The sequence below is a fragment of the Narcine bancroftii genome, chromosome 2 (assembly GCF_036971445.1).
Source record: "Narcine bancroftii isolate sNarBan1 chromosome 2, sNarBan1.hap1, whole genome shotgun sequence".
NCBI lineage: Eukaryota > Metazoa > Chordata > Chondrichthyes > Torpediniformes > Narcinidae > Narcine > Narcine bancroftii.
The window spans coordinates 359,007,003-359,027,311 of NC_091470.1; the positions used below are offsets into that span (position 1 = coordinate 359,007,003).

The following is a 20,309-nucleotide window of genomic DNA, read 5'->3' on the forward strand; positions in this document are numbered from 1 at the left end:
TTCTACTTTACATGAGCATACTAATATTAGAGTTGACCGGTCAGACTGCTCGTGGAAGAATCTTTCTTGCTGTAAACTTGGGGAACATGATCAAGAGGGTGAATTTATATTACAGTGGACTACAATTTTTTCAAAAAGTTTGCTTTCTGAAAGAAAATTGGGGATTATAATAGACAACTTGAAGCTGAACAGAAAGATAATTTTTTAGGTTTGCTATATCATATAGGATGTTGGAGAAACATTAAATTAACTTTTATTGAATTTAGCATGACTGCAAATGGTATTGACTTCCAAGTACCTCTGAGCCAAGCTCTCAGATTGACTGCCCATTTTACACAACAAATGCAAGGAGCCCAGGGTTTGTCTTGGTCATCAAATTTACAACCGAGGTAGAGCTCACAGGCTTTCTTAATAAGTGCAGTCATGCTGCGTCTTGGAGCCTTCAGCGTATACTTGCCACAAATGTAACAGAATGTATCGCAGCTGTTGCGACATTGACGAGACATTTCTGGTGTATTGAACCTCCCTGGAGACAATAAATGCGATTGTTAAGCACACACACTCTCCATGTTATTGCATGAAGAACATGTGCATCTGCTTTGCAGGCAATATACTAGAAGGCTTAAAATATGACAGGAAATCACAAAACCAGGTTATATCTAACAAAAGGTACATGATAGGAAAGTTTTAAGGTGATTTTCGTGATCAGCGGCCCAAAATCCATAAAATACACCCAAAAGTGTTCTGGAGGCAAAATCTTCGTTGTCCAGGGTTTTAAGAGAGGGAGACTTGACTCCTCAAATTTGGGCACACTACAGTTTCATTGCTTGCAACATTGATGTCCAATCTAATAATCGGATGATTAAAAATGAGCATTTAGCCTCCACATACTCTTCGTATCTTTAACATGGACTCTTGTTTTGAGAATCTGAAGGTGTGCATTTCTACACCCGGGAACTCCTGCGGGAGGTGTCAAACACTTATCCATCTCATTATGACACTTGTAGCTATTATTGTCTTCCAGTGTTGGCGGGGACTTGCCTTTCCAGCACAGAGAACGAGAGCTCAGGAAAAATGGCAATGAAATGTCACTGATAGATTAATAGAAAATTATTGACTTGTATGAAAATATCTTTCTAATGTGGGCGGTTGGCCAGACTCCACTTGAGTTCTGCCTTGGTTGCCTGGCAACCTGAAATGGAAGTGAATGATGTTTAAAGTTGCGCTGACAAATTTTGTCACTGCATTTCCCCCCCCCCCCCCCATTTATTTGCAGGGTGTGGGCTTTGCTGCAATGCCTGTACTTGTTGCCCTTGAGAATGTTGCCATGGTATTCTGGAGGTAATTCCATTTTATGCCGGTGATGCCATAGAGCTTCTGGGGAGGGAATTGCAGGAATTCGATCCAGCAAAAGTGAATGAGCAATCTGCTCCCACATCGGGATGGCTTGTGCTTTGAAGCAGAAGCCAAGCGATTACCACCTCTGTCATTGCCCTTCCTGCTGACAGAGGTTGTGTGTTAAGGGAGAGGGTCCTGCCCGGCTGCGTCACAGTGTGGTACAGTTGCTGCAGGCAAGTGGATCGGAAGTCAATCCACAGGACCACAAGAGCGGCAGAGAGGATCACTGCAGTCTCTCTCCCCTCCTTAAACAGGATCTACTGGGATCGTTGTTTGTTCAGGACCCCATCCACCCCACACACAGCATCTTTCAGCTGATCCCCTCAGGAAAGAGATACAGGAGTATCAGAGCCAGCGCCACCAGGCTGAGAAACAGCCTCTTCCCATGGGCAGTGAGGATGCTGGTTGACCAAAGGAACTGCACACGCTGACCATCCAAGACTCTCACATTTTCGAAACAGCATTTATTTATTTATTCGTATACATAAATACTTGTCTTAGATATTAATTGTTTGTCTGTCTGTGTTATGTCTGGTTGTGTGTCTGCACATTTTGCTCCAAGGACCAGAGAACACTGTTATGTTGGGTTGTACTTGTGCAATCAGATGACTATAAACTTGACTTGACCTTGACTCTCAGTGTAGCATGATCACGCAGTTGCAGTCCATTTTGTAAACGGTACACGTCACAGCCACTGTCCGCCATTGATGGAAGGGGAGAATGTCTGGGATAGATGATGGGATGTCGATCAGGTGGTGGGCTTTGTCCTAGATGGAGTCGAGCTTCCTGATGTTGCAGGTCCGCGCAAGAAGGCAGACATCGAGCATTCCACTACAATCCTGATTTGTGCTTTGCAGTTTCAGGGTGAGTAGATTACCTCATTTCTGACTGGCTCCTACAGTCTTAGTCTCAGTAAAGGGTCCCAACTCAAAACCTTGACTATCTTTTTCACTCCATGGATGTTGCCTGGCTCACTGAGTCCCCGTTAAACAAGGAAGTCTGCAGATGCTGGGGTCGAATGCAATACGCGTGTGCTGAAGAAACTCAGCAGGCCACACAGCATCCGTAGGAAGTAAAGGGTATCTAACGTTTAGGCCCTTGGCCCTTCATCAGGTATAGACTGAAACAGGTGGGGGGGGGAGGAGGAAAGGGAGGAGAACAGGCTAACAGGAAAGAGGTCATGGGTAGATATACAGGTGAGAGGGTAGAAGAGAAAAGTTGAGGTGATATGGGGAGAGGTCCAAGGATAGCTCTCTTGTGGGTGAAGGGAAGGGGACGAGGAGCTGTAAGAAAGGAAACAGAGGGATAGGGAAAGAGAGAGATACTTATCCAAAATCCATGCAACCATAACAAAGGACTTGATTACTGTTCCTTTTCCTTGTGATTCTCAACTTTCCCTTCCCACTCGCATCCCACCTGAAGCAATCCCTTACTAATCACAGAGCACCGATGGCATAGGGATTGCTTCAGGTGGTATGTGAGTAGAAGGAAAAGTTTGAAAACCACTGATTTATAAGAGGAGGGCCCAGGCCTGAAATGTTGCTCACCCTTTACTTCCTGTGGACTCTGTGTGACCTACTGAGTTTCTCCAGCACATTTGTGTATCGTACTGTGCCCCTCCAGCTTCTCATCGTTGCTAATAGATTCCATCATCAGTAGTTTTTTATATGGTTGGTAAAGTTGGGCTTTGGGGTGTTGATGCCACCCTAGACCTCATCTTCCCTCCATCCACTAGGGCTTCTTGTCCCAAATACTCATTGACACCTGAAAGCTCCCCCTTGCCCCTTGGACCCATGTTCATGCCATGGCAGTGGTGAGGCCTGGAGAGGAGTGGGTTCTGGAAAATTTGAAGCCGAACAGAAAGATCATTTTTAGGTTTGCTATGTCACATAGGACGTTGGAGAAACATTAAATTAACTTTTATTGAGTTTAGCATGACTGCAAAAGGTATTGACTTCTAAGTACCTCTGAACCAAGCTCTCAGATTGACTGCCCATTTTACACAACAAATGCAAGGAGCCCAGGATTTATCTCGGTCATCAGGTAGAGCTCACAGGCTTTCGTAATAAGTGTAGTCATGCTGCGTCTTGGAGCCTTCAGTGTATACTCGCCACAAATGTAACAGAATGTATCGCAGCTGTTGCGACATTGACGTGACACTTCTGGTGCATTGAACCTCCCTGGAGACAATAAATGCAATTGTTAAGCGCACACACTCTCCATGTTATTGCGTGAAGAACATGTGCATCTGCTTTGCGGGCAATATACTAGAAGCCTTAAAATATGACGGGAAATCACAAAACCAAGTTATAATTAACAAAAGATACATGATAGGAAAGTTTTAAGGTGATTTTCGTGATCAGCGGTCCAAAATCCATAAAATACACCCAGGTTACATAAGCTCCACTCGATAGCTTTGTCTCTTTTTGTTAACAGAACATACCTGGGCACATGTGGGTTCAGTAGATGCCAATGTTGGAACTGGACTGAGACATTCTTGGCTTGAACTGCAGGTAGTTTTGCAGCACAGGTCTTCAACACCTTCAGAAGATGTTAGGTCCCATACCCATTGCTTCATCCTCGGGCATTTTTCTGTCATCACAGGGAGTGAATTACATCGGCTGAAGATAGGTTTCTGTGATGGTGGGACCTCAGATGGTGGGTCATCCTGGCTGGTACCGCCTTTGCATTATCTTTTCCGCTCCCATGTCGGGTCCCAACATTGATGGGGATGGTTCTCGGATCCTCCTCCCCCCAGTCAGTGCTTCATTTGTTGACCTCTTTCCACAACAAGGCATAGTGCTCCTTCCAATCTTCCCTTCACTCTGCTTGAACGTGGGATCGTTTAACTCCAACCTGTCAGAGCTGTTCAACTTAACCCACCCCTTGAAACATTGTGTCTTTGTAGAAGTTGCCAATTATTGCCGATGAATAGGTCAGTATTGGTTCACCTGCAACAGTCCAAGGCCAGACCTTCAGTACAGGATTGGGGGAGCCCAGCATTATTGGAGGTGCTATTTTGCAGATAAAACATAGAACATAACAGCACAGTTCAGGCCCTTCCACCCACGGTGTTGTGCCGGCATATGTAAACCTACACCACAACACCATAATTCTTCCCTACTTCACATTCAATGCACTCTAATTTTCTTACACCCATGCACCTCACTACATTCTACAGAGGATGTATTGAGAGCATCCTATGCAACTGTATCATTGCCTGGTTTGGAAGCTGTACCACCTCAGTCTGTAAGACTGCAGAGGATAGTGAAGTCAGCAGAAAAGATCATTGGGGAACTTCTTCCTATCCTGAAGGACATCTACAACACACGATGCACATGGAGAGCAATAAACGTTGTGAAGGACTTCACACACCCCTCATGTAAACTTTTCTCCAATCTGCCATCTGGTAGGAGGTACCGTAGCACTCGGGTCATTACGTCCAGATTGGACAACAGTTTTTTTTTCCCCAAGCCATCAGACTCCTGAATTCCCAGAACATATGTGGATAATGTGCCATGGACCTTTACTGTAAATATTTTAACTTATATTTTATGGTACATTTATGTAAATCAGCACCATGGTTCTGGAGAAACACTTAACTCGTCTTTACCATGCAATGTAAGGTGTGAACGACAAGTAAAATTGACTTGACTAAATGTCCCTATTATACCAGCCTCCACCACCACCTCGGCAACGTATTCCAGGCACCCATTACTCTCCAAGTGAAAAAGCAAACCACTGACATCTCCCTGAAACTTTCCTCCACTCACATTAAATAGATGTCCTCTGGCATTGTCACCCCAGAAAAAATTGTTGGCTGTCCACTCTATCTAAACCCCTCATAATTATATATACATCTATTTAGTCACCTCTCTTCATTTGTTACTCCAAAAGAGTAACATGCAACATGTTCTCCAATCCAGGCAACATCCTGGTAAATCTCCTCTGCCCTTTCTCCAAAGAGTCTACATCCTTCCTGTAATGAGGTGACCAGAACTGAACACAATACCCCAAATGTGGCCTAACCTGAGTTTTATGGAACTGCAACAGAGGTGGGACATACAGAGATGGGATGGTAAATTTCCTGCATTGGATCATATCCCATAGCTGTAATTATTCTCTGGCCAGTTTGCTTATCCTATCAACATAAATCAGCTCAGTCAGTCACTTGTTTAATAATTGCTGTGTGATATTGTTTCTCATGTTACAATTATATCTGTAACTGAAAGCAAAAGTTGAGGTCATACAGGCAACCCTTGCCTTACAGCTGTTTGAGGAACAGAAATTTGCCCTTGTGGTTTAAATCACAATCTGACATACAGAATAAAAATTCTGTCATGAAATTTATGTGAAGAACAGTAAATAAATAAACACATGATTTATTTTTAACTCTCCCTTCTGGGCGCATGTGCAGATGATGTGAGCTGGTGTTACAGAAAATCGCGACACGGACGGTTTTCTAGGAATGCAGCCCCCTCACCGTAACACAGGGGTCTCCTGCACATGGCTTCAACAACCTGATTTGCATTTGTCTGGTACCTTTCTGAGCCTCGGGGCATCCCAATAGGCTATGCAGCCAGTGATGCGATTTTTCTTTGAAGGGTAGGAGATGTAGCTCAGCAAGATCCCAGTGTGAGGAATAGAAACATAGAAAATAGGTGCAGAACTAGGCCATTTGGCCCTTCAGGCCTACACCGCCACTCATTATGATCATGGCTGATAGTCTACTCAGTCCCCAACACCTGCCTTCTCCCCATACCCCCAGATCCCCTTAGCCACAAGGTCCAAATCTACCTCCCTCTTAAATATAGATAAGGAATCAGCTTCAACTACTTCCTGTGGCAAAGAATTCTACAGATTCACCCATCTCTGAGAGATTTTTTTTTTCTCATCTCAGTCCTAAAAGACTTCCCCCTTAAACTGAGACCCCTGGTTCTGGTTTTCCCCAACATCGGGAACAACCTTCCTGCATCTGGCCTGTCCAATCTCTTAAGAATTTTATAAATTTGTATAAGATCGCCCCCCCCCCCCCCCCCAATCTTCTAAATTCCAGCGAGTGTAAGCCTAGTCAATCCTTTTGTAAGTCCTGCCATCCCTGGTATCAATCTAGTGAACTTTCTTTGCACTCCCTCTATGGCGAGGATGTCTTTCCTCTGAGAAGGAGACCAAAACTGTACACAATACTCAAGGTGTGGTCTCACCAGTACCCTGTCCAGCTGCAGTTGAACCTCTCTGCTCCTGTACTTGAATCTTCTTGCTATGAATGCCAACATACCATTTGCTTTCCTCACTGCCTGCTGAACCTGCATGCCCACTTTCAATGACTGATGCACAGCGACACCCAGGTCTTGTTGCATCTCTCCTTTTCCTAATCGGACACCATTTCGGTAATAATCTTCTCTCCTGTTTCGTGGCTCCAATGTTTAGATTTAAGGGATAAATACAACCATTTCATTGGAAAACTCCCCAGCCCCTCTTAACTAAGGTCTCTGCCTGCCTGAAACAAATTAAATTGGATTGAATTGTGTTTGAATTGAATTGTTTATAGTCGTCTGTGAAACAGCTTTGTTTTGGGTACTAACCAGGCAAGTCAACACATACTTAAGCACAGTGGATAATGCAATAGTGAAACGAACACCAGGGCCTGGTATTATTAGGATAAAATGCAGGATGTAGAGTTAAAAAATGCAAGGACATCTTTTTTCAATGAGGGATATGTCATGGTCATGTACCTACTGCGTCAGGAGTGGAGCTGGTCACCGCTGATGATGTTTTTGAAGCGATATGAGGGAGTAAATATGTGCAAGCGCGAATTAGTTAAGCAGGCTGCATATGTAAGATGGATCTCTGACATAGGAGGGGGAGAGTGAGTGTGTCAGAATCACCCATGTGGCAGTGAGCCGATGAAAAGGTCAGAGGGGTTTGACTGGGTGGTGGTTGGGGAGTTGAAGAATGCAGTGTTGTATCTGAAGAGAAAAAAGAAAGTCAATTCCATCTTGTGCTGAAAGAAATGAGAGAGTGTATTCTTTAATTTTGTGTGAACTTGATAAATTAGTGCTGTTACAGATTCATTGGAAGAAATGGTGCTTGAATTTGGAGGTATCTGGTTTTTACGCTTGTATATCTTAATGTAAGGGTGGGTGGGAAGAGAGTGTGGCCTGGGTAAGATGGATCCTTTAGTACATTGGCAGCTTTTCTGAGACCGATGGAGACTGGTTCCTGAGGCTGGTTGCATCACTGTCTGGTATGGAGGTTCCAATGCACAGGGACTGGAAAAGACTACAGAGAGTTGTGAACTCTCTGCGCCATCACGGACAGCAGTCTTCACTCCATTGAAGACATCCACAAGAGTCCGTGTCTCAAGAAAGCAGGCTCCATCCATAATGGGCTCACGGATTTGGCCTGGGTATTGTGCTCAGACCTCTATACTTGCACCCAAGCTTGTGATCTACTGAATTCCAACGGACCTGAAGCAGGTCAAGGAAATTTATTTAAGTTTAATCATGCCGCCTTTAGGCCCACGAGTCAATGTCTTTAAAAAAAATCAGCCTCTATCCTCAAAGACCCCCACCACCCAGGCCACGCCCTTTTCTCCCTGGTATCATCGGGGAAAAGGTACAGGAGTCTAAAAACAAGTACTCAGTGGCACAAGGACAGCTTCTTCCCCACTGCCATTGGATTCCTGAATGATCAATGGACCAAAGACACTTTTCATTCACTATTTTTTGAAATATTTATTGTTGTAAGATGGTTATAATATGAACGTTTACATTACAAAGCTGCCACAAGACACCGAATTTCGTGACTTGTTCATGACAATAAATTCTGATTCTGAGCCCTTGCTGCCCAATTAAACTACAACCTCTGTACATTGTGAAGGGTGGGAGGAAAGTGGAACACCCAGAGGAAACTCACACAGACATGGGAAGAAGGTACTGTTACGAGCCCAAAGGACTCAAAATCCGGGATCAGCAGTTCACCAAGACAATGGTCACTTAAACAAAAGTTGGTTTTAATTTTCTTCCAACATATTAATAGGATCAATCTTTAACTTATAACTATTCACTTGACTCCCTTTTAATTCTAAGCACATATGTTTGTAATGTGTATGTGTACGGGAAAGTTTTCTATTTCACTGTCTAATCATTCACTTTTCACTTCTCCAAGTTCACTGGGATCAAGCAATTTTCCACAGTGTGCACAGAATTTAACACTTATAATCTTCACCAGGCTCTGATGCTTTAACTTTTTACTGCTCAGGAAGGTCTTTGATGGTTTAAGAGAGATATTCATTGTTGCCCTGTCATGGGTTTTCCAAAAGATAGCCTCTTCTTCCAGGTTACCACAGAGAGTTCTTCTTTTTCCTCTATTCTAGGAGAAACCTATTAACCAGCCACTTCCTCTTGTAATTGACTACAAGGTTGAGAATAGGCTGAATTCAGAACACAAAACCCGTCTTCAAATGGGATCTTATAGCAGGAGTGCAGTGCTTTGCAGTCTCCAACACTAACTCTTGCTGTAAATCTGACTCTCTCTCTCGTTTTCTCTCTTCCCTCCTCCCTCACACCTTCCCCCCACCAGAAAATTGCATGTTTTTTCCTTCACTCATAGCAATCTTCAACCAGCAATTTAAACTTGCGGCACCAGAATTAACAGCGCAAGATTTTCAATTCTTGAGCATTGAACAAGAACTCTTCCTTTGTCTCTGCAAAGTCACTGTAGACTTGTAGGCTCCACTTAGGCATAGCTCTTGCATTTTAAATTAGATATCTTTTGTGAAATGTTCATGTCTGTGAATTGTGACCTAATCTAAACCCCCACAAACTTATACCTTTTTAAGATTTTTTAAATCATAATTTTATTAACCCAATCCATCACACTCTTCGCTACAAAGGAATTTTAGCTCTCAAGTTAAAATTCTTTTATAACTAAACTGATTTCTGACTGTACAATTACTACAGTGATAACAATACACAATATATAACATATTACAACAATGAACTCCATGACAGTTTTTTTTACAAGATCATTTTAACATCTAGACAAGCAATCTGCTATTACATTATGTGTACTTCTGATATGATTAATTTGCAGTTTATTTTCTTGCATGATCAAACTCCAGTTTAATAATCTTCTATTTTTATTCTTCATTTTATTCCAAAACTCCAGAGGATTGTGGTCAGTAAATATCATTGCTGGTTCATAAGTGGTACCCAAATACACATCAAAATTCTGCAGAGCAAGTATTAGGGACAACAGTTCATTCTCAATAGTGGTTGAGCTCCTTTGATGAACATTGATTTTTTTAAAAATGTAGGCAACTAGATGGTTGATTTCATCATCGTGCTTTTGTAACAACACTACCCCTGCTGACCCCTCACTGACATCTACTGCTAAAGAAAATGGTCTATCAAAATCAGGAGATTTTAAAGCTGGGTAATAGCGTAATGAATTTATCATCCTTTGAAATGTTGCAGGGGCATTTTTCATACAAAAAAGTAGCACATTACATTCATTCAAGCCTGATGGTGTCACAAATGCAGAAATATACCTTTTTTTTTCAATAGTGGCACACACCAATAACCCTTCAACAAATCCACCTTGGTAAGAAAATTAGCTTTCACAATTTTATCAATACAATCATCAATTCTAGGAATAAGTTAATCATCCATTTTGGTTACTGCATTAACCTTCTTGTAATCTGTACATCCATCTGTTTTGGGTACCAGAACTTAATCCAAGTTCAAAGGTCTAATAATATCATTCCACCTCCTGATCCATGATTTTACTCCTGAATGTTTATTCGATAGGGTTGTTGTTTTATGGGACTTGCTTCTTCCATATCCACATCATGACTAATCACTGATGTCCGTTTTGGCACATCAGGAAACAAATTTGCATATTTCAAAAGCAACTGCTTCTGTTATGGTAATTCAAGATGGCCTAACTTTTCCTTCAAATTATCCAAAATTATTGAATTAGACAGGCGCACTGGAACCACGGTTTCTTTAAGGTTACCCTCACAAGATTCTGTTTCCATGATGTTATGACCCATAACTTCCTCCAACCCTGTCAACAACTAACACCTCTGATACAGACTGTTCTCCACTACCTTTTTCCTCATAGTAAGATTTCAACATATTTATATGACAAACCTGAGTTTTATTCCTACATCTGGAGTGTTTAATCACATAATTAACATCATTCAGTTTTGATTTCAATTCGTAAAGTCCAGAAAATGTTGCTCTAAGAGGATTGTCATGTGTCGGGAACAAAATTAACATTTTACTTCCTGTCTTAAAATTCTTCACTTGAGTATTCCTGTCAAATAGTCACTTCATTTAACTATGAGCCATATTTAGATTCTCTTGAGCCAAAGTCCATACATTTTGTAACTGATATTTAAATTTAGAAACATATTCCAGTAATATCCAGCAAGTCCAACTTCATTAACCCACTGTTCTTTTAACAACATTAAAGGTCTTCTAACCTGATGTCCAATCACAATTTCAAAAGGGTTGAAACCTAATGAATCCTGAACAGACTTTTGCTGCAAATAACAGTAAATGAATATCTTCGTCCAAATCCATTCCATTCTCCAGACAATAAATGTCCATCATATTTTTAAGTGCAGAATGAAATCTTTCCAGAGATCCCTGAGTTTCCGGATGGTACAGAGATGAAGTGATCTGTTTAATTCCCAGCTCATAAATCAACTGCTGAAACAACCCTGACATGAAGTTACTGTCTTGATCACTCTGGGTCTCTTTAGGTAATCCAAAAAACTGTGAAATTTTTTTCTAAAGCCTTTACCACTGTTTTTGCTTTGATATTACTCAATCGTATAGTTTCTGGTAATCTGGATGCCGTACACGATTGTTAACAAGTACTGATTCCAAGCTTTTGTTCTAGACGGGGATATACACAATCCACAATAACCCTGGTGAAAGGTTCCCCAATAACAAGGGAAGGTTGCAAGGGAGCTACTACGGAGGACCCTGGTTAGGTTTCTCCACAACCTGACAAAGGTGACTTGTCCGGCAACAATTTACAACATCCTTCCTCAAACCAGACATCCCAAAGATGTACTAAGGGCCAAATTTAAAATTTCATTCTAGGTAGGCTTTACAAATGACCACCTGATGAATCACTGCCCATTCTTCATTTGTGAGAACATCAGGAGGTCTCCATTTCCTCATTAGCAATTCACCCTTCCAGTAATATCCACAGGGTATTTCCTTAATCACCTCCTCATTCACTGCCTTCTCCCTCAAGTCAGCAAGATCAGAATCTGTCTTTTGCTGCTCAATTAACTCTTTCTATAAGGGATTGGTTGGACATGGCACATTTATAGAGGTAAGTCTCCCTACGTAAGGGCGGAGAATCTCCGCCTTTACAGTCGGGCTCTTTCACTTCATGAAAGGGCCTAAACATAAATCCTGACTCTCAAATGAAACCTGCACCTTCTGGACTATTTCAGAAGTACTGGGCAAGTCTCTAACAACTGGATCTTCCTCTGCTCTTATCATTTTCTTAGACAAAAACCTTGTTACAGCACATGCAAGATATATCTCACAATCTTTGTCAATTCATCCTTTCTTGGCTTATTTATTAATCTCAACACTGACCCAACGTTATCCTCCGCCAAAGCACTCCATAATAAGATTCCTTGCATGGGTAACTTTGAAATAACTCCTGCTACAACTGGCCTTTTAACTAATTCTGAATCCAACACTGTTTTGTGCAGAGATATTGACTCTACCTCACCTCCAACACCTCTAATCAAAATAATCTCACCTGTGTCCATCTTAAAACATTCTCCAACAACATTGACTGGGCAGCCCCAGTATCTCTGAGAATTTTAACTGGAACTTGGGAAGTTCCTTCCTTTACTGAAACCAAGCCCTCTGATACAAAAAGTTTGAATGCATCCATAACATCCTTACCAGGTATGGAACCTCTGTTCTCATTAAAATCAACTGTCTGAATGCACATAATCCTTTTCTCTTCTACAAAACTAAACAATTTGCAAGAACATGACCAGGTTTCTTACAAAAATGGCAAACAAATCCTGAAATTCTGTCCTTTCCTACTTTACCTTCATCTTTCCTCTTAATATTCTCCCCAAACTTAATTTCAGGCTTACTAGTTTGGCCCACATTAAACTTCTCAAAAGGTTTAATATACTGAAATTTATTTTTGTGTGTCGGGGCATATTCATCCGCTAACCTAGCAGTTTGTTGTCATGTCCTCATGTCTTTCTCATCCAGGTATAATTTGATCTCATTGGGAACACACCTTTTAATTTCCTCAATTAATATCGATTTCCTTAATCTGTTGAAATCATTATTTATTCCTTTTGAGGTGCGCCAATGGTCAAAACATACAGATTTTCCAAGTGCAAAATCCATATAAGATTGGTTTCGTGCTTTCCCCAAATTCCTACATTTTTATCGATGTGCTTCTGGAACCAACTAATAAGCTTTTAACACTGCTTGTTTAACAGTTTCATAATTTCCCACTTGCTCTGCAGCCAAATTGGAATTTGCCAGTTGTGCTTTTCCCTTTATTACACTTCGGAGCGTAAGAGGCCACTTTTCTTTTAGCCAGCTTAAGCTCTGAGCAACCTATGTATCTATATCTCCTTCGTCGAAAGGAGGAACTAGATTAGCCTCTCCAATAGCCAAAAACTTCTCTACATGAGTTTGAACTTCAGACCTCTTGCCTCTCACCTTCTCATTTTATTTTTTCTAATTCAAAAAGCCTGCTTCTTTCAGCTTCTTCAAACTCGTGTTTCCTAATCTTTCTGCAATTCAAACTCCCATTTCTCTCTTTCTTCATCCACCCTCCGTTTCTCTTTCTTCATCTACCCTCTGTTTCTCTTTCTTCATCCACCCTCCGTTTCTCTTTCTTCATCCACCCTCCGTTTCTCTTTCTTCATCCAAATTCAATTTTTCCAATTGCAATTACATTTCAAAAGATCTATCCTCAGGAAAATTGTCTTTCTCTTCAAATTTTCACTCCTTATATAATATTTTGCTATAATCCTCTGTATTTCTGTTTTCTTCATAAAATGCTTAACTTCGGCCAGCATTAATTCCCTAGCAATGACCATCAGTTCCTCTTTTCTTTTTCTCTGCAGGTGATGGTTGCACCAAATATGTGCCAATGTTTATTGCTGCTGATCTTGGTGCAGTCAGTGAAAGCGAAGAAGTCCAAGTGCAGCAAAAGAGTTCTCAGTTCTTGAGCTGGACACTGTTCAAACATGCTGGTCCATTAACACCTACTTGTCAAACTCTCACAAGCACTTCCCATTGTCTCTGCAAAGCCATCTGCAGACACCAAGTCTACCCCTCGCATTGCTCTTGTATGAGATGTTTGTTTGTGAAATATGACATGATAAATAAACCTCACAATCTTACCCTTTTAAGAAATATTTTATCATAATGTTATTAACTTATTCCATAACAGTACAAGCTCCTTTCAGACAGCTCCGGTTTTAACCCTAGGTTGTTGACGCTGTAACAGCATTGCACTAACCGCTATGCTAACTGTACTATTTTCTTTTGTATTTCTGAGAGATTACCTTGTGAGGAGTGATCTCACTGGAACACGTTCCTGCAGGGGATCCACTTGCCAGTCTTGTGCAAATTCTCCTCATCAGGCTGTACATATACAAACAGATGGAACTGCATTTATCCAGACCACGGTGCATACACAATACACAGCACATAAAGCTGTATATATACAAACAGATATAATTTAAAATGAATACATATAAATACTTGGAATTATTTACTCAGTCACAAGATACTGTTCAACAATCTCACAGCCTGTGGGAAGAAACTATTCCCTAGCCTGGCACTCTTGTTTTTGACGTGCCTGTACCACCTTCCTGATAGTGGGTCAAAGATACCGTGTGCTGGATGGAAACAATTCTTTGAACAAACCCCCCCCCCCCCCCTTTTTAACCAACACTCCCAGTGAACATTATGGTGACGAGACAAAGGGCTGAGGTCCACGGTGGAGAACTCTAAAGATTTACTGCCCTCTGCGCGAGGATCCAGTGGACCTCAGTTCTAAAGGATCAGTTCTCCACCTCTCGGGAGACTGGATCACTGGAGGAATACAAAAATAAGGTAGGGGAATTGAGAAAAATGTACAAACTGGCATCATTAAAAAAAAACTATTAGACTATTTTGAGACTTTTTTAAATGGGGAGAAAATTGAAAATACCCAGATGCAAGGGGTCTGGGAGACCTTGTGTTGGATATCCTGAGGGTAAACTTGCATGTTGAGTCAGTGGTGAAGATACAATGCTGGCATTTATTTCAAGAGGAATAGAATACAAGAGCAGGGATGCGATGTTGAGGCATTTTCAGGCACTGGTGAGACCTCGCTTGGAGTATGGTGAGCAGTTTTGGGTTCCTTGTTTAAAAAAGGATGTGCTGACTTTGGAGAGGGTTCAGAGGAGATCCATAAGGATGATTCTGGGAATGAAAGTATTATGACATGAGGAGCGTTTGGCCTGTACTATTTGAAATTTAGGAGAATGAAGGGGGATCACATTGAAACATTTTGAATGTTGAGAAAGGCATGGACAAAGTAGGTTATTTCTCATGGTGGGAGAATCTCGGACAAGAGGGCACAACTTCAGGTTTAAAGGGCGACTGCTTAAAAGAGAGATGCAGAGGAATGTCTTCAGCCAGAGGGTGGTCAACCTGTGGAATTTTTGCCATGAGCGGATGCGGAGGCCAAGTCATTGGGTGTATTTAAGGCAGGTTCTTGATTAACCAGGGCATCAAAGGTTATGAGGAAAAGATCGGACAGTGGGGCTAAGTGGGAAAATTAATCAGCACCTGATTTGAATGGCAAGGCAAACTCGATGGGCTGAATAGCCTAGTTCTTCAACAGTGTCTTATGGTCTTAAAATGGGTGGGAGGGATTACAGAGAACAGCCGGCTGACACCGTCTCCTATTTTGTTGTGAACTTGCGATGGTAGCATTGACTTGCGTGAAATGGATGTGCATTTGGAGGCAGGAACTTTGCATTTTGCAGTGGTTTTTTTTACATCCATTAGGCTGGTGCTTTGTGGGTCCTGTTCGCGTTTCAATCAGTGTCCTGTATCCTCAATAGTAGTAGCTGGTGAGGTAATTATGTGATTCATCAGCCAAAACCCTCCAGTTGCTGCTAAATTATGCAAAAGCTCAAAATTGTGGGTGTTGGAAATCTGAAAGAAATCCCAGAAAATCCTTGCAGTGCCTTGCAGGTCATGTAGCATTGGTCGCGTGTTCCTGACAGAACCCCTTCTCCAGTTACATAAGGAAGTAATTATTTCAACAGGCTTTTGAACAGTGAGATGTTTTATATTATGTTTTTTTTAGAAACTTCCTCATTTGTGCTTCTCAAATAATTTCTTCAGCTTGAAGTTGAACTAAAGATAAGGAATAGGAGTTGGCCGTCAGTGACAGAGACCTCCCAGTGGCCAACCATTTCAGTTCTCCTTCCCACTCCTATACTTGTCTGTCATGGCCTCATGTAATATCCCATCAAAACGCTCTGTAAATTGGAGGACTCTCCAATCGGACGGCATTAACATCGATGTCTCCAGTTTCTGCTAACCTGCTCTCCGTTCTCCCTCCCTTCTCTTCTTTCCCTCAGCTCTCCACCCCTTTCCACCCAGCCACCCCTCCTCCCCCTGCTCGCTGCTGTGCCCTCCCTCCCTTCTCCACCTATTACCTCCTGCCTTTGGGACCATGCTGCTCCCCCCACCCCTACCCTACCCTGACCCCTCTGGCTTATCTTAGCCCTAACTCCCCTCCCCTATTTTTAGAGAGTCCATCCCCTCACTCTATGTTCATTTGCTTCCAAATGATCTATTCCTCTCACAATTTTAGTTGTTAATCCAAGATCCTCGCTCATCCTTCGAGATTTCCACCTGGTTTAAAAATGTGGCGTGCAAAGAGAGGCCATTTGGCCCACCTTGCTTGTCCCTGCTCCTTGAGAAAGGTCACCAATCCACCCCATTCCCCTGTGATGCAGCGAAGTTTTCTTTTCCACCCATTTCTCTAATTTTGTGTTGAACAGTAGCGTTCAGTGTACCGTGTCAGATCACTCATGGTCACAGCAGTCACTGAAGGTATGCCACCTTACTTTCCCCCTTGTTTAAATATTTTGCCACGTACCTGTAAAGGGTTCTCGAGTCGCCGATCCTTTGCCCTTCCCCTCCCTCCACCCGCCCCCTTCAAGAGGAAACAGTTGCACCTCCTTCTCTTTGAAAGTAAATAAATATCTGAACAGTGATTAAGATCTCCTGATTGGATGTTCTTGGAAGGAGTCCAGGAAAAGCCGACTGAATGGATGTTTGGTGTGAAGGAGCTGTCTTCCGTGGAATGATTGAGCAAGTAGGGACTTCCCTCGCTGGCGTTCACAAGTGGCTTTGTGTAAAATACCACTGGCAGGGAAGATTTTGCTTTCTGAACACTTGGGTGTACCCTTTGCTCTTTGAACTGCTGATCACAAAAATCACCTTAAAATTTTCCTATAAGCACTGTTTTTCAGATATATTTTTGTGATTTCCTGTCATATTTTAACTCCAAGTCAAGCATGTAAAACTTTGAAAGTGCAACACGTCGTTGAAAATTCATTTTCTATTCCATTAGAAAAAATTACCTACAATCTAAAAGACAAATCTACTTTATTTGAACAAATTTGGAAACCATGCATAGAGTATATTAGAAACCACTGATTCCAGACCTCCACCTCTTAAAATGATAAACTACAAATACGAAAATACTTAAATATAGAATTTAGGACGACACGATTTATTTATTTCTGTTTCTTTTGTACTTTATTGTTTATTTTTCTTCTTTCTTTTGCTTTATAAGGGGTGGGGGAAAAGGGAGAAAATGTCACTGTGTATATTTTAATGGTGAATGTATATATTGTTATTAAAGTAGCTCACAGTGAAATATTAAGTAAATAAATAAGAAGATTCATTTTCTGCATTCGCGCTTGAACGTCTTCCCTGCTGATCTTGGTGCAGTCGGTGACGAACATGGCGAAAGGTTCTACCAGGACATTGCGACCATGGAAAAGTGGAATCAGGGCAACTGGAATCCATCAATGCTGGCCGACTATTGGACACTGACACGAGAGGCATCAGATGCTGAGTACAAACGCAAATCGGACACAAAACATTTTAGGTCAGTTGAACTAATGCAATGTGTCAGCAAACCTTTTGAAAAAAATTATTGTCCAATGTAATCTAAGATTTACAGGGTCGTTGCTGACTAGAGCCTTTCCTTGTTGAGAAAGAGAATCAAGGGGACATTATTTCAAATGAAGGGTCACCCACTTAAGGTGGAGATGGAGAAATTCTCTTCACATGTGAATCTTTTGAACACTCTACTCCTGGAAGCTAAACAACCGGAGTTAAATATGGCATAACTTGGACTAAAGGGGAATCGAAGGTTATGGGTGCAGGCAGAGAACTGGAGTTGAGGCTAAGGTAAAACATAGCAAACATTGAAAGGGTTGGTTGGCTGGACGTGGGGAACATGCTTTCAGTAGTGGGAGAGAGGGCACAGCTTCAGAGTACAACCACTTTCCTCTAGAACAGAGATGAGGAGAACTTTCTTCAGCCAGAGGTTGGTGAATCTGTGGAGTTCGTTGCCAAAGGCAGCTGTGGAGGCTATAGTTTTAGAACAGATGTGTTTAGAACAGTTATTTTCAAATTTTTTCTTTCCACTCACATACCACCTTAAGTATTCCCTATGACATAAGTGCTCTGTGATTAGTAAGGGATTGTTTAAGATGGTATGTGAATAGAAAGAAAAAGTTTGAAAACCACTGTTTTAATTGTACCTCATTGATTCGTTATGTGCACGGTTTCAGAACTCCAAAGGAAATGGGCCAATGACAATTTTTCTCAAGCAAAATATTTCAGTAACAATTGGGTCTGGAGCAGTGATTCTCAACCTTCCCTTCCCACTCACAGACCACCTTAAGTAATCCCTTCCTAATCACAGAGCACCAATGACATAGGGATTACTTTAAGTGGTCTGTGAGTGGGGAAAGAAAAAGGTTGAAGACCACTGGTTTAGAAAATAGAACTTTAAAGCATAGTACAGGCCCTTCAGCCCATGATGTCTGTTGACCTCTATGAGCCAATAACCTATTTAAAATGGTGATTAATAGGTTCTTGATTAGTAAGGGTGACAAAGGTTATGGGGAGAAGGCAGGAAAATCGGGTTGAGAGGAGAAAATGTACCTGCCATGATTCGAATTGGGGAGCAGGCTTGATGGGCCGAATGGCCAAATCCTGCTTCTACATCTTTTGGCCATAGACACAAGTACAATGGTGGAGAAACTCAACCAGTCAGACAAGCCCGAAATGTCGGTTATGCATATTTACCTTCGCTACATAAAGGACACTCTTTGACCGGCTGAGTTTCTCCAGCTTTGTGATTTACTTCAACCGCGGTGTATTCAGACCTTTGTGTTTCATTACAGAAGTACAACCTAATGAAATTCCTACCACGTCTTCATAAAATACTCGTAGCATCTTCTGCAGGTGGTCAAATGTACCCAATTTCTCACTTGTACCAGAGAGCTACCCGCTCCCCCCATCAATCCTCAGCTTCTTTCTGTTCTACCCTCCCACCTGTATTCACCTCTTATCAGTTGTCCCGTGCTCCGCCCCCTACCCCTTCCTCCCTCCTCTCCTCTTCCCCAAACCCCCCCCCCCATACTTCCCCCTACCTTTTTATTCAGGCGCCTGCCTGCTATTTGCTTAGATCTTGACGAAGGGCCCAGGCCCTAAACATTGGTCACCCTTGGCTTCCTGCAGATGCTGCGTGACGTTGCACATTTCCCCAATTCTTTTGAGTTCTGCATTAATTTAACAGGCCACTAGATGGTTCAGTGACACACATTTTAATGCTGTACATAGAGGCGAGATGTCTGATGATGGAGTTTTAAAGGGTTGGGATGGTCAGTGTAAGTATGAAGACCTTTTCCATCAAGCACTCAGTATCTTTGGCTCACCGCTATCAAGAAAGAGGTACGGAGCATCAAAATCAGGACTGCCAGACTGGGAAATAGCTTCTTCCTGCAGGCTGTCAGATTGATGAACTGAGTGAATCATTCCAAAATATTTGTATATATTTATTTTAAATGGTATCTTTATGTGATTATGTGTACATGGTCTGGAGAAATGCTATTGCATCTAGTTGTATATATACAGTCAGGGGATAATGAAATTGAATGAAGCTGCAGAAAATGCCAGAAAGACTCAGCAAGGCAGGCAGCATCTGTGGTGAGGTAAACTCATTTGGAACCGTCAAACATTACACCACAGAAAACAGGCCCTTCTACTCTTCCAGTCTGTGCTGAACTACTACACTGCTTCGTTCCGCTGACCTGTACCCAGTCCGATATCCCTCCGTACCCCTTCCATCCACGTGGATGTCCTGTCCCAATTTTTTTTAATGTTAAAATTGAGCCCGCATTCACCAATTCAGCTGGCAGCTCGTCCCACACTCCCACCACTCTCTGTGTGAAAATGTTCAGATTTCAGATTTATTGTCAGAGGGCGTACATGATAACACATTCTTTCCTCTGAGGCAGATTTGCCATTTAATGGTAGTGTAGAAAAAACTGTACATAGCATATACATGTAAGCAGAGAACTGTAAACAGATAACGAATGTAAACAAACTGTGTAATACAGGGAGATGACCCCCTAATTGAGTTTGTCGTTGAGGAGTCTGATGGTGGAGGGGGGAGCAGCTGTTCCTGAACCTGGGGGTGCGAGTTTTGTGACACCGACACCTCTTTCCTGATGGCAGCAGCGAGAACAGTGTGTGTGCTGGGTGGTGTGGACCCTTGATGATTGCTGCTGCTCT

General features: G+C 42.0%; 1 protein-coding gene and 1 long non-coding RNA gene across 8 annotated transcripts in view; one reads left to right on the forward strand and one right to left on the reverse strand.

The window, feature by feature from the left end:
* The window catches only part of LOC138755797 (uncharacterized), a 60,581-nt gene extending 43,910 nt beyond the window's left edge, over positions 1-16,671 (reverse strand). For all 4 annotated transcript variants that reach the window (XR_011352569.1, XR_011352566.1, XR_011352567.1 and 1 more), the window contains exons 1-2: positions 16,588-16,671; positions 13,988-14,066 (exon numbers count right to left, since the gene is read on the reverse strand). This is a non-coding gene — a long non-coding RNA (uncharacterized lncRNA). The remainder of the gene's footprint in view (positions 1-13,987; positions 14,067-16,587) is intronic.
* LOC138755796 (guanine nucleotide-binding protein G(s) subunit alpha) overlaps positions 1-20,309 on the forward strand; it is a 369,610-nt gene that overhangs the window by 20,871 nt on the left and 328,430 nt on the right. The window contains exon 1 of one of the 4 annotated variants that reach the window (XM_069922427.1): positions 17,487-17,607. The exons of the other annotated variants lie outside the window; for them this stretch is intronic. Coding sequence (XP_069778528.1) covers positions 17,568-17,607 — 40 coding nt within the window. The 5' untranslated portion in view covers positions 17,487-17,567. Of the gene's footprint in view, positions 1-17,486; positions 17,608-20,309 lie in introns of those variants that run through there. 4 annotated transcript variants of the gene reach the window in all.